A 14,289-nucleotide genomic window follows, 5' to 3' on the forward strand; every position below is an offset into this window, starting at 1 on the left:
GTGCGGTTATTCCTCTGGGAACAGGAGTGCTTGAACCAAGTCGGCCTTGGAGAGTGTAGCTCTAATCCAACGGCCTACAGTCGACGGGGATACTTTGATACCCAGCGTCTTAGGTTGAAACGAACAGCATAATGATTCCGACCTCCTGAAAGGCTGAGTGTGGCTGATATAATACGAAGTGCACGTCTGACAATGAAGAATGCCAGTGTCTTTCCCTCTTTCTCTCGAGGGACTGGGACAACCGTTAGGAAGGAAAAAGTTCCTGCGATCCGTGAAAGGCTGAGTTAACCTTGGGCAAGGAAGGAAGGGTCCAGTCGTAGGACCACCCGATCAGCGTGAAAAATGCCGAGATCTTTCTGGCGGATAGAGCTGCGATTTCAGATATCCGACGAGCAGATGAGACTGCCACTAGAGACACTAGTTTGAGCGTTAGGCATTGAAGTGATGTCTTCCTTATGGGCTCGAAGGGAGGATTAGCAGTAACAGGAGAACCCAATTAAGATCCCAAGTTGGGTATTGGTGTACCACTGGAGGATGCCAGCTGTCAGTTCCTCTAAGGAATGCTTGGATGTGAGGGTGGTGGGAGCGAGCCAATATTGCCACAGGGGATGATGGTTGATAAGGTTGCAACATGTCATCTCAAGGAATTAGGGGCTAGCCCGTTATCCAGTTCGCCTTGCATGAAGGCTAATATTTGTGCAATAGATGGAGAGAGTGGATCACTATGTGATCGCGGCATCATCTACCAAAAAAATGTCCCATGTGGCATTATATATACGTACGGGTGGTTGATGACCAAGTTGCTGTCAGAATGGTATAGATGGCCTGGCTGGCAGGCCCTTCTTTCCTTAAATGGTCCTGCTCAACCTTCCGACGGCCAGATGAGGCCCCTGCAGGTTCGGATGCAGGAGGGGTCCCTGGGATAACGAGACTCTGCCCAGTGGGATTCTCCAGGGAAGGGCCACTGATGGGGTGCGAAGGTCCGTGTACCACAGTCTCCTGGGCCAGTGTGGGGTAGCCGAGAGAGTTCCGCCCTCTCGCGAATCAGCCTTAGGATCACCCTGGGGATCAACGGAAGTAGGGGAATGCGTAAGCAGCCCTGAGGGCCAGGGACAACGTAAGGCGGTGTGGTTCTCCGCCCCCAGATCGGGGTACCTCGAGAAAGGACTCGTGAGCTGGGCATTGAACATGATGCGAATGGCACCACTAGTGGTTGGCCTGATATTGCTGAGGCTTCCCTGAACAGGAAGAGGAGCAGGCGCCACTCTGACTGGTCTATAGTGGTCCTGCTCAGCCAGTCTGCCTGAATGTTTGAGGCCCCCGATGTAAGCTGCCCTGGTGGAAGGAGGTTGGTCTCTGTCCAGCGACAGAGACGCTTAGCCTCCCTCATGAGCCAAATGGGTGTGTGTCCCCCTGTCTGATGACGTGCGCCTGTCAGAATGAAGACGTGGCGTCCGCATACCTGGGGGAGGAAGCTGCACAGGGCCAGGTATACGGTGTGAAGCTCCAGCCAATTTATGCTGCACCGTAGCTTGGCTGCTGACCATGTGCTCTGAGCTGAGGATGAGTGGAGGTAGCGCCCTATCCGGAAGGCTGGCGTCTGTGGCGAGGGAGACCCACCGGGGTTCCCTGAAGTAATGCTCTCTGTCGATGGCAGGTCTGGTCCACCAGAGGAGGGACACGAGGACCTCTGAAGTGCCTTCACCAGGGAGTTTGGGTTGCTACCTCTAGATCGCTGCTTGGAAGCAGGAACCACTGAAGGGATCTGGGATGCAGACAGTCCCAAGGAAAAATGAAATGCATGAAACCAATTCATGGAATACATGGAGCCGAGCAATTTACTAAGTCCAGTAATGCTACCTTTATTGTGCCCGCCTGGTCTCCCTGATCGATTTCTGGATGCTATTCGGGTGGATGGAGTTAACCGGCTTTTTAGCCAATAAACGAGGACCCATGCATCTGGAGAGCGGGGAGGGTGAAAACGTAAGGCATTGTGGGATTCTGGTGTCCCTTTCTGCTTGGAGTTTGGAGGGGGACAGGATAAGAGTGTCATCCAGAAATAGTGAATGCGGGTGGGGAAGACTCTAAGGAGAGCCATCAGAGCCACGAGGCTCTTGATGAAGGTTCTCGGGGCCGAGGTCAAGCCAAGGGGAAGGGTCCCGTATAGAAAGTGTTGACTGTGGTAGCGAATCGCAGAATTTTGAAACAGGAGGGTCAAATAACGATATGTAGGTATGCCTCAGAGGGGTCAATGGAAGTGAGCCAGTCTCCCGTCCTGGTACCCTGATGAATAGGTTGTAGCGAGTGCATCCTAAATTTATGCCGGAGAATGAACCGGTTGGTCCTTTTCAAATCAAAAATGGGCCTCTACCCTCCGGAGTGTTTAAGGGTGGGACGGGCTGTAGGCCTTGATTCAATAAGATGCTGGATAGCGGCAGCTACTAGTCCACGTTTGGTGCGATCTTGGGAGAGGGGGTATCCTGAAATGCTCGGGGGGGGGGGAGGGGATTGAAATTCAGGAGAAAAAAGGCTGAATTGATAGTGTCCCTAACCCAGGCATCCTCGGCAAGGAGTTTGAGGCATCCGCCAATGGGATGAGGAGTGAGGGACTTATCTGGGGTGCCGGGAGGTTTACTGCCTGAGCCCCGAAGGGGTTTCTTGGAGTTGGAACCGGGAGTCGGTTCAATCCTGGAATTGGGCCTGCCGGGAGGCAGGGCTTCTCTGAAACCTGGGAGAGAAAGCTGTCTGATAGGACGTTCGAAGGGGTCCCCTACGAAAGGGCTGGGATACTCTGCCTTCAGGTCTGCGAAAGAGAGACGTAAGAAATTTATTTAGTTACTTTATTTAATATATCGGTTTTCCATTAATAAGGGCCAAGGGCTGGATCGAAGAGATTGCCCCCCGAGATGGGAGCAGAAGCCAATTCAACTTGTTTTCTTTTGAATTATTATTTTTTATATATACGTCTGCTTGCCAACGTTGAAGCCAAGACCGACGCCGGCTGTGACCTGGGATGAAATAGCCCCGGTGGAAACTTAACGGCATGGAGTAGTGACGGCTGAGAAATCTGCTGCCGCCGTAAGCTTGGCAATGTCCTGGTGTGGCCTAGTACTGCATGGGGGGACATGCTGCTTTGATTGATGGAGCCTTCTAATGGAGGACCGTGTAAAGAAGGAAGCAGCGGTGGCTGCTCAAGTGGGCCAAGCATTAGATTGATGCGTCCGGCAAAACGCCAATTTGGCCCAATTGTCCTCTGGCTTTAAGGCTTCCAGAGCATCACTTGGGATAGGGGATGATCCGAACCCCCCCTATGGACCCGTCAACGTTGGGAGTTTCTAATGGGGTGGAAAACTCTGCATCGAGATTAAAAAATCTCCTATCCCGATTGGAGGGGGCGGGAGGCGCCCCTACAGAAGCCAATTGTTTTGCTACCAGGTTAGAAGAATGGGTGGAGTAGGAATCACTTCAGCCTCCACAACCGGTAGTCTGAAAATGGACTTCTCTGGATTACCAGAGGTTGCTGGGGCAGTAAGAGGGTTGTGACCCCAGACCAGAATATCTTTGCCTTAAACAAAAAAGGGCTTGAACAGGTGGGGTTTGAACAAACCCACGAATGTGGGCTGGGAGCGGGTAATACCCACATCCTCCGATATTCCTAATTCCATTGGGTCCACCTCTGAAAGGTTCAGAGTAGTGTAAGGACCCCATATTAACCTTTTCCACTTGCCTGAGTGACCCAGGCCTGCTTCCTCTTCCTCCGCCTTCTCCCCTTCAGGGGGGGGGGAATATCCCCCTGGGGAGTATCTGACCTCAGTGAGGTTTAGGTCTGGGGAAAGCTCTGCCAGAAACGGCTTCGATATTAGGAGCCATTGATGGTAGACCTGGTCTGGTCATCTGTTGGAGACCTTCTGCAATACCTTGGCAGGTAGCCAGCTGCATCCATTCTCCGATCTTGTCTGGAACCGGGTCTGCAGATGGTTCATCATGCTGTAGGCCATTGGCTGACGGGTTAAAGGTAGCCCCGGATGTCCAGGTGGCTGGTGACAGCAGATGGATGGCTCTGGGTGAGGAGAAAACCTGGCCTGGAGAAGAAGTAAGTACTGGGATTATGGAGCTTGAGCCCCTTGAATGTTCATCAAATTCCTTCTCAATAAAAAGGGAAGGAGCCTTGGAGGTCATCTAGTCCAACCCCCTGCTGCAGCAGGGGAGCCCATTATTCTCAATATTAGCCTCTACCTAGGATCGAACTCACGAGCCTCCTGATTGTCAGGTGAGAGCTCCATCTCTAGGCCACCTGGACGCGGTGCTTTAACGCCTCTCTCTGAGAGACTTAGGTGTTCCCCTGGCCTGCCTGTGCAAATGGTGTGCCTTTGATTTGGCCTTCAAGGAAGGTCCTCTGGGGTTGTCCTCTGCCATAATAAAGAGCGAAAGTAATGTATGATAGTAACCAAAGAAGGCGGTTGGCTCGCCTAGGAGTTCGACCTACAACAAGGCCGGATGTCTCACAGTTGGTCCACGTCCCCCTTTTGGAAAAAATTTTTTGTCCTTACTAATATTAATATTATTATTATTTATATCTAAATATATAATTTCTATTTTTTTATTCATTTATTATTATTATTATTATTATTAAATAATAACAATAAAAAAGGAAATGGGAATATGAACAATTAAGGACTAGAGTACCGGAGTACTATAGTATTTAATTCCAGATGGACAGAAAAACACACTAAATAAATTAGAGAAAGCAGTCAAATTAGCCAAATGAACACTGAGGCCAGAGAAAAATAAAAGAGAAGGGTGGGCCTCGTGCAGTTGCCTCCCAGCCAAAATGGGAGGTATTGGTACTGCCACTACTTCGCCTCTGAGCCGGCTGCAGGATAGCCAACAAGTTACAATAACAGGCAATAGGGCTAGGAGCCACAATGCCTAATTGATCGAAGGGGCACTAAACAGGCCTCTGGTCCTGCTTTGGGCCTCAGAACAGTCACCGCAGCGAATTAGTTAAAAGAAAATGGCGGCCGCCATGAGGCAATGCCCAAAATGGCAGCCAATGGCTGGCGCGAAGGCTCAGGGACGGAAAGTTTGCCTCCTCAGGAAAAAAAGCAGTTTAAAACGCAGCGGAACGAGGGGCAGAGAGGAGGAATCGTTCTCCTTTTACATAAGGCGTTTGTGGGGGGAAAGGAGCAACGGCGCGCGAAGAAACGCATTATAAGGAAGCTGCTGCTTGCGAGCAGCACGGCTTCAAGGCAACAGCAGGTAGAAGGAGGATGGGGGGGGCGCAAGGTGCTGTTCTTCCCCGTTTCTATCCCCGAGGCGGCGAAAACGCTCCTCTTACAATGAGCAAATAACCCAGTTGCGCAGGGGCCAAGGACTAAAGGGAAAATTCAAACCTGAACACAATTTGCTAGATTCCTGAATCGGCCAAGGAAGTCTGCTAAATACTGCCTGTCTCTTGCAAGGCTGAGCTAAAACTGGGGAATGCTCCGAGGGAGTCACATGGACAGGGAGGAGCGTTCCTCAATTAAAGCTCAGCCTGTGAGTGCAGAGACTGGAGCACCTCCCACTCTGGATGCTCAGAGCAGCTTGATGGAGAATATTGAAAACTTATTTCAAGAGGTCCTGAGGAAGGGATGGGATTCAAATTTTTTAACAACCAGTTCTTTAGGCGTGGCTAGGTGGCCGTGGCTGTTTTGCATCCCCCCATTTTGGGGGCCTTCTGGACTTCAGGGAAGCTGGGGGGGGGCATTTTTGCCCCCAAAAGGCTTCCCTGGACCCAGGAAGGCAAAAAATGGAGCGGGGGAGCCCTCCCCTGCACTCTGTTTTTCAGCCTCCTGGGCCTCAGTGGAGCCTCCTGGGGTGATATTTTTGCTCCCACAGAAGGCTTCCCTAGGACTCAGAAAGGAAAAAAACAGAACCAGGAGGGACCCGCAGCACCCCTCCCCACGCTCCATTTTGGGGCTTTCTGTGGCCTCAGGGAAGCCACCCGGGGGCGTTTTGTTCCCAGAAATCTTCCTTGGGGTTCAGGAAGGAAAAAAATGGAGTGTCCCCCTCCATTATTTGCCTTCCTGGGCCTCAGGGAAACCTACTGGGCAAAGCAGTAAGATCGCAAGGGGAATCCCAGCACAGCTGATCACAGGAACATCTGATCGTCGAGAGGGGGGAAAAAAAGAAATACCTTAAGGAGTGACTGGGCAGAGAAGAACACAGTCAGCGATGTCAGGCACGTGTGCAATGTTGTGCATGTGCAATAAGGATTGACTGGGTGGGGAGGAGTTGGCGGAATGGGGCAGGGCCAGCCAGGGGCACGATTTGAAGTTCTCTGAACTGTGCAGAATCATAACAACTGGTTCGATAGAACCAGTCTGAACTGGTAGAATCCCACCCCTGCTCTGAGATATAAACATTCAGAATGGTATGTGGGCAGTCATTTTCTATATTTGCTATTTTTATGGTAAACATTCATGCTAATTTGAAGATATTTCAAGCTTGGTGCTCTGCAGACTTATTTGACATCAGCTTCTGTAACTGCATGCCAGAAGAGCAAATGGTATTGGACCGCATCTCCCCAGGGCAACAGGTTGTGCAAGACTGCTACTGCTGAACTGTAATGGATATGGAAGTTTCAGACAATGGACAAAGTTTCTCCTTAGCACTTTTTTCTACTGAATAGTGTTTGGTTCCCATTTATACAGATCATCAGACAAATAGGAGAAACACATGAATCTGATAAAGACTAATAAAACATTCTGAACTCACTTTATGGCCTATTTGTTGTAAATATCTCAGGAAAGATAAAATAATACTATCTATTAAGAATAGTCCAAAGGATAGATGTACTTTTGTATTTAATTTATAGAGCTTCCCGACTCAAACAATCTGATTCTGGCAACATGGAACAAAAATAAACATTAAACAAAAAAAAACACCTTTGTACAACTTTTAAAAACAACCCAGTAATTATTATATTTGACAAATTAAATATAATAATTAAATAACAATCAAATGTAATAATTAAATATCCAAAACTGATTTTACTGAACAAGATCCAAATGCCTGTGGAAAAAGCTACATCTTAAATACTTATTCCAATGATTGCTATCACTATGCAGTGATATTTTGCAATGCTGTTTATCTTTTCTGAATAAAATTCTTTGCATTTACTTTAATCTGGCTGCCTTTTCTGTCAAAATCCACAGAAAAAGCTTAACTTTTTTACTGGTTGTTGTTAGTCAAGGTTACGGACAGAGTGCTTGGATGTTGTGCATCACCATCTTAAAATATTTTGTCATTTTATATTATTATACCTGGCAGGGATTAGAAATAAATTAAATCTCAGAATTAATAAATGCAAAAGAAAATGCATTTTTAGCAGTGCTATTTTTGAAAGAACTGACTGTTAGGATATTTTTCAACAAGGAAAGAATGGTTCCAATTGTCTTATGGGCTAGGTTTAATTATTACATTTTGAGGCAATAAGTTTTTTTGGCTGAACTTGGTTTTTGGCACAAAAATCCTGTTTACTCCAAATGTCAACTTGTACCATGGAAAGCAGCACCTGTTTTTTTTTTAAATCAAGGGAGGCAACTTCACTATAACTCACCATCAATCATATGGGCTGTGATAGTCAGGAGTTGCAATTATAATTATAGAGGAGTAAAAGCCTCTTCCTCTTATCTAAATAATGCTGCAACTTCAGAAACCAGAAGTCTTATAATTCTCACCTTGGAAACCAGCCCATCTGCTTAGTTTCCAGGCCTTATTTCTAGGAGACTTCCTAGACCTTGAAATCCAGCTGTTGTTATTTAATGCTAGGTCATACTGTAATAAGGTCACCTGGTCCTCAATTTGATCCTGGATAAGAAGATGACCTTGCATGCATTACCGAAATATGGTCAGGTGTAATGCTCAGGCATACGTGAGCCTCCATGCTTGTTATGTCTGTGTCATTTCTCTGAAATGTGCCCTTCCAAGTTTCAAGGGCAGATCAGTTAAAAGGGCTGCTTGTTTCTCTATGGTCTAGCTACTAAATTTGCAGTGAAACAGACCTAGTGTGGTTATCCTGGAGGATTTCAACTTGCTTTCTCTATGCCCAGTCAGAAACTGCTTGGGGGTTTTGACCACTATGGCAACTACAGACCTCATCCAGATTAATGAGGGGACTCCACAACAGAGGTCATATTTGGATCTGGTTTTTGTCTTGGAGAAGTGGCAACATGATTTGGGATTGGGGTGTGTGTGTTAATTATCAGTCCCTTGCTATTCACAATTCTCCCTTTTGACCTCGCAGTTCTCTCTAACTGCTTTCTACTGCAGAGAAAAAGATCTTATTTGATTGGCTGGTCCCAAGTGACTGAGTGACAATGGAGTTTCAGAGAGAAATATATTATAGATTCGTTATTAATTAATTATATAATAGTTTATACCCAAAGCTCTGATCATGGTTCCGAGGCCTTAATTATGGCCTGGAATAAGCATAGAAGAGCCTTTCATCAAACTGTAGCTGTGTGGGGTCTCTATGATCATGGTTACTATAGAGTTGCCTGGTTTAACAAAGAGGTCCAGGATATGAAGTGATGATGAAAGGGACTGATGAAGAAAAATTAAGCACAAATTCAACCAAGCACAGGCAAAGAACTTTTATTTTGTGATGATAAGAGTAATGAAATGAGCTGATTTCTCTGTTTTTACTGTACTTGAAGCCAGCAGCCAAAAGGTAATCACAGGACCATGAGGGTCAGGCTTTGAAACTGGGTTATAACGAACTTTGGGGAGATTATGACTTGAAATAGTCAATAAGTGATGTCATAAGCTAAGGAATACCTGTAAGTGTTTCTGCTCACACCCATCCTTATTCTTAATTTTATCTTTCATTATTCAAAATCTTTCCTGATCCATCCCAATTTAGTGCCACAATTAGGAAGAACTGCTGACAGTTAACACAAACAGCAGCAAAACCATACAAAAATTCAGTAGCCTTTATACTATTACAATTCTGACAGCTTCAGAAAATCAAGAACATCACTTTCTAAATGCTGAAAGATCTTTCCCTAACATGAAAAGGGGAAACAACTGAATAATTGATAATTAATTCTGTAACACTCTATGGTGCCATTCAAATGTATTGCCATTACACTATTCTATTTTAAGCAAACAAAATGTCCTAATTTTTTCCTATATATTTCTGTTTAATCTTATGAATTACACCCAGTAATGTATTATGATAGAAAGCAAAAGTAGTATGGTTGTACTCAAATGAGTGTCCAATGATACAAGGCATATGAATTAAATCTATCCTGATTCATGAGAGGGGAATAATCCAGTATCAACAACTGCAAAGTACATTTTTAAAGCAACTGATTTGCCACAGAGTTTTGTACTACCTTGAGACTTCTTCATCAAGCAGGAAATGAGATGGAGAGACAATGTGATTTAGTCATTTTTAAATACTGTATGTTAATTTTACCTAGCTTATAGGACAAAGAAGCAAAGGTTGACCTCTGCATTTCTGGATATATATTTAATGACAGCTGTAACTCGAATTTCCTTTTATCTTGCCTGGAGAAAAGTAATTAAACTCTAGGAAAGTCAAAGAACAGAAATAAAGGTGCAATGATCATTATAATAGCAAAGCTGGTATTCAGGGCTGATGTACCTGGAAAAAATCAATTGAAGTCAAATTCATATCTAGTAATTGAAATGAGCAGGTTAAACTACAAATTAATCACTCAAATTACATGTTTTCCTAGTAGTAGCAAATTCCTATTTTGGGGATATTTACTATTTTCTAAGCTTTAAGTGACACTTCAATCATAGATGACGCTAAAAGATGCATATTCCAACATGTTAACAAAAAATTAAATCTATTAAAATTACAAAACAGAAATAACTACAACAGTAATAATTACAAATAGTAATGAAAGTAGTTAACCTTCACATTCATCATCATACCGTGGAATAACACTCTCTGTAAGCACTAATCACCTATTGCGAAGTGGGAATTCAACTGTCTATCAATCTCCTTTCAAGGCTTTCAAAAATAGTCAGGCTCAAGTAACTTTACTAAATGCCAGCACGGTTGGGCTGCTCTGATCTGCTGATTTTACTTCTTCCCCTTTCTGTGCCACGTATTCCAGAGAATTTGAAGTCTGGCAAGTAGAGGTACTAATGAAAATAAAAATTACCAAGTTGCTCTGCAACCTCTGCTAAAATATACTTCTAACACTATTCTTGTAGCTATATCTGGTGATAAAAATGCTAAGACAAATGAAGCTATAAAATCCTGTCACCCTCCCCTGATACATGCAATGCAAAACATATATTAAGGTATTTGCAATACAAGTAGTCTTCAACTTATGGATAGAATTGGGAGCAAAATTTCCATTCCAAGTTAGGTGATTGTTAAATGAGTCACTCTTGATTTTATGACCTTTCTTGCCACAGTTGTTAAGTGAATCACTATAATTGCTAATGAATCACGTGATTGTAAATGGCAATCATCTGACAGCACAATGCTACAATTGTCAAAAATATACATGCCAGTTGCCAAGTGCCTGAGTTTTGATGAAGTGACCTTGGGGCTTCTGTGATGGTCGTAGTGTTGAATACTGGTTAAAAGTTCAGTGCCATTATAATTTGAAGAACTCACTAAACCAATGGTTGCAAGTTGAGGACTTCCTGTACTATAATAAAATGGCAAAGATCCAAAAGAAGTAACTTTTGCTTTCTTACCTTGCGGGCTCGAATTTGTTTGCATATATCTGTTTGCTGACGGATTCGGTACTCTAAATCTGAGACATGAGCTTGAAGCCAGTTCCAGCGACTGACAATATCAGCTCTGTCTGCTGCCCACTGCCATTCTGACCGTCGCCTCCTGGAAAGAAGAGGAATCAGCATTCAGTACTGATGACTGCACACACATGTTGTCCCAATTCAAGAACCACCCACCCTGGGCTGCTTTTATCTTTTTTAATAGCCTTTTTTAAAAGGAGGGTGGGTGTGCATAATACTCAATTCTACAAATTTGGAATAAAAAATATGCAAAGAACAGTCAAGACAGGAGCATCTAGATTTCTGCTTGATTATATCTGACTAAAGTACTCCTGATACATTTGCTTTGTCATTTTCTCATCAATCTCTACGTTTGGCAATTTACTGACTCCAAAATATTAGACGACTTTCCTGTTTCCTACACATATTCTTAAATAAAATAAATTTATAGTTGTTCTGATATAAAAATCCACAATAGAAATGTGATCATGTTATCCTTGTATCCTTTCATCCTTATCAGCCCTCTTTATCAACCCTGTATTTCTCCTCCAAAACTGAATGGAAATTTCCAAACTAGAAGCACAGAAAAACATTACTCCAAATAAGGCGCCATAATATCAAAGAGGAATAGTTTTACTATGCAAGTCTTAGAAACTAGCTAATACTGTTCTAAAATGTCCTTGGCCTTTTGTGTAAATTCTTTTAAAAAAAGACATCACATTCAAATTAGCTGATAAAAATTGTAAGGTACCTTCTTGTTAATATTTTCCCAAACTGCAAAATTGTATAGCATTATCAACAGAGACAAAGAAGCATTCACAACATTCCTCTTCAACTCTACATAGGACTTATGTTTTCTGCTCTAATATTATAGCTACATAAAGCGACCCCACCTGGCTATATAATCAGTAACTGGCTGGAATAAAAAAATAAGAGATATGGATGTGAATGTGTTATACATTTAGCAAAAAAGTGAACTGGATAGTCTGCAAGCTCAAATATATTTCTAGAGAAAATGGTAAAGTTCTCACAGAAGAATGTATAAACATATCAAGTTTTTAAGTAAGCAGAAATTATTTATATTTCAACTTCTATGTTCTTTTTGTTCAAAGACTCAGCAAGATATAAACTTTCTGACATACCAGTGATATACTATTCTGATTCCTAAATAAATTAATCAGTTACTTAATGCCTATTTTAGAATCCTATAAAAAATCCCCTAGCAGAATAATATCACAAATAATTTATAGGAAAATAAATCCATATGAAAAATTAAGGAGACTAATTTTATTTTTTATTAATAAACATTAATATTTTCAAACATTCACTTAAAAAGAAGAAACTGAATACTGAATAAACTTGTTTTATATACAAATACTGCAGGCCAGCAGTAACCTCACTGTCTCTTTCATTTTCTATCTAACTATACACATACCTACACCACCCTTATTATAGTATATATCACAGATAAACATATGGTGTAGTTTCACTTGTTAGTATCAGAATTTGAAGAAGTCTCAAAGGTCAATTTAGATTATTACCGTAGTTGGACTATTAAGAAATTCTTATAGTACAAATCCCCTTTTAATGTGAACCCATTAATTTGCATCATCACCAATAGAGTAACTGAAAATATTAATCAGCTATATCAATCTTTCAAGTTCTTAACAATATCCACAATAATACCCTTAGTAATTTCTGTGTTTGACCCAACATCCATATCTTCTCCATGTCACAATAAAGATAGTCCCCAGGTTAAGAATATGTGTAGCCATGCAGAGGGAACAATTGCCATGCAAGATACCATTTTGCCCAGGAGTTATGAGAGGAGGACCAGTGGAACTGACCGGGTTGCTCAGGTCCGATTTGCCAGTGCTTTTATGCTCTCCTGGCAGTCCTGCGATAGATAAACCTCGCATAATGAGATGTCTATGATCGCCCCAAGTATGGCAAGCGGGTGGTAGGAGCCAAGTGGCTCTTCTTGTAATTAACTGAGAATCTGTGATCCTACAGGACCCGATTGTGACTTGCAGATTCTCTGCCGCCTGAAGGTGAGAAGAGGACTGGATTAAAATGTCATTTGGACACAGATTGGAATAGCCCTGAGGTGGGCCACCAGTGCTGCCAGTATTTTGGTAAAGGCCTTTGGTGCTTAAGACAGGCCTAACGGTAGGGCTCTGTAGTGGTAGTGATGTCCCACATAGTAGAACCTGAGGAACTAGCGGTAGGATGGTAGGAGAAGGAAGTGGAGATATGCCTCCATCAGGTCTATGGATGTTAGGAAGTTGCCCTCCCGGATGCCCTCTCTTGGAGGGACTGCATCGGCTTTGCGACTGTAAATCCAAGAAGAGAAATAAATCCAAGAAAACCCAAGAAAAACTTCAAAGAGAATCCAAAGAAATTAATTCTGCCCTTTTGCTCTGGAGCTCTTGCTGAACGTTGTCTCTCTTGAATTTGGAGAGTGGGGTGTCTTTGTAGTCTGTTTTTACTCCTGGCTATACTGCCTGGATGAGTCCTTGAAGTTTCCTTGGAAAGATTTTCAGAAAGATCTGCCATTGCCTCGGGGCTGGGAGTGTGTGACTGGCCCAAAATCATCCAGCTGGCTTTGTACCCAAGAGGGAACTAGAACTATCAGTCTACAGTTTTCTAGCCTGGTATCTTAACCACTACACCAAGCTGCTACATCAATCTAATTCCCTGTAGAATGGACAGATTACAAGTGAGCAATCTGATTTTAAACATTTCCCCATCTTTAAGAACAAAAAGGAAAGCCTTCTCATAGAAAACTAAAATATTCCTCTCTTCCTAGTGTACTGGGATGATGGCAGTTTTGTTTTACACATGTAAGTATTATTTCTCTAAACAAGTATTATAATAATTTAAATTCTATCCATTCTGCATTTTTGATCTAGAAATGCTATTACATATTGCGAATAGAAACTGAACATAAAACTCCCCTATACAAGGAAATGAGAAAGTTAGAAGGGCAATTTAGAAGAAGAAAAAATCTTGCAAATGTCCCTTAACTTTCTTAAAGGCATACAAAAAAGGTTACATTTTAATAATCTCATAGAGCGGTAAAAATTAGTAGCTTTCCCTTTTTAATATATTATTATTAAACATTTTAGCATATTTTACTAGCTTTCGTGAACATTATCTTTTATCCCATAAATTTTTCCAACTAATTACTTTAAAATAAAATTAGTATTTTTCAATGTTTCCAAACATTTTCAACTATCACAATTCTGTCTTGGCTACCAGCCACATTAGAAGCCCTTGTAAATATCCTTGTTTTTAGACCATTATTGTTGAAAATTTATTCCACCTTCCTCAAGAATCTGAAGAACTGTATTTTTTAAAGCCCTTCTTTACCTTCCCCTTCAATTTGCACAATTGTAGGAGGGAAAAGGTCATGCTGATAAACTAAAAATCCTTGCAAGTTATGAAAGAAACCTTGGATGCCAATCAACAATTTGGTGGCTACTGACAATGCCAGAGCTGCTGCTGGTGAATTAGAAG

At 42.6% G+C, this 14,289-nt stretch overlaps 1 protein-coding gene across 6 annotated transcripts in view; it reads right to left on the bottom strand.

The window, feature by feature from the left end:
• Positions 1-14,289, bottom strand: part of KANSL1 (KAT8 regulatory NSL complex subunit 1) — a 181,915-nt gene that overhangs the window by 42,926 nt on the left and 124,700 nt on the right. For all 6 annotated transcript variants that reach the window (XM_087915641.1, XM_087915639.1, XM_026717545.2 and 3 more), the window contains exon 3: positions 10,732-10,873. In XM_087915641.1, coding sequence (XP_087771767.1) covers positions 10,732-10,873 — 142 coding nt within the window. The remainder of the gene's footprint in view (positions 1-10,731; positions 10,874-14,289) is intronic.

The sequence above is a fragment of the Pseudonaja textilis genome, chromosome Z (genome assembly GCF_049901715.1).
Source record: "Pseudonaja textilis isolate UNSWEBS1 chromosome Z, rPseTex1.2, whole genome shotgun sequence".
In the NCBI taxonomy this organism is placed as follows: Eukaryota; Metazoa; Chordata; class Lepidosauria; order Squamata; family Elapidae; genus Pseudonaja; species Pseudonaja textilis.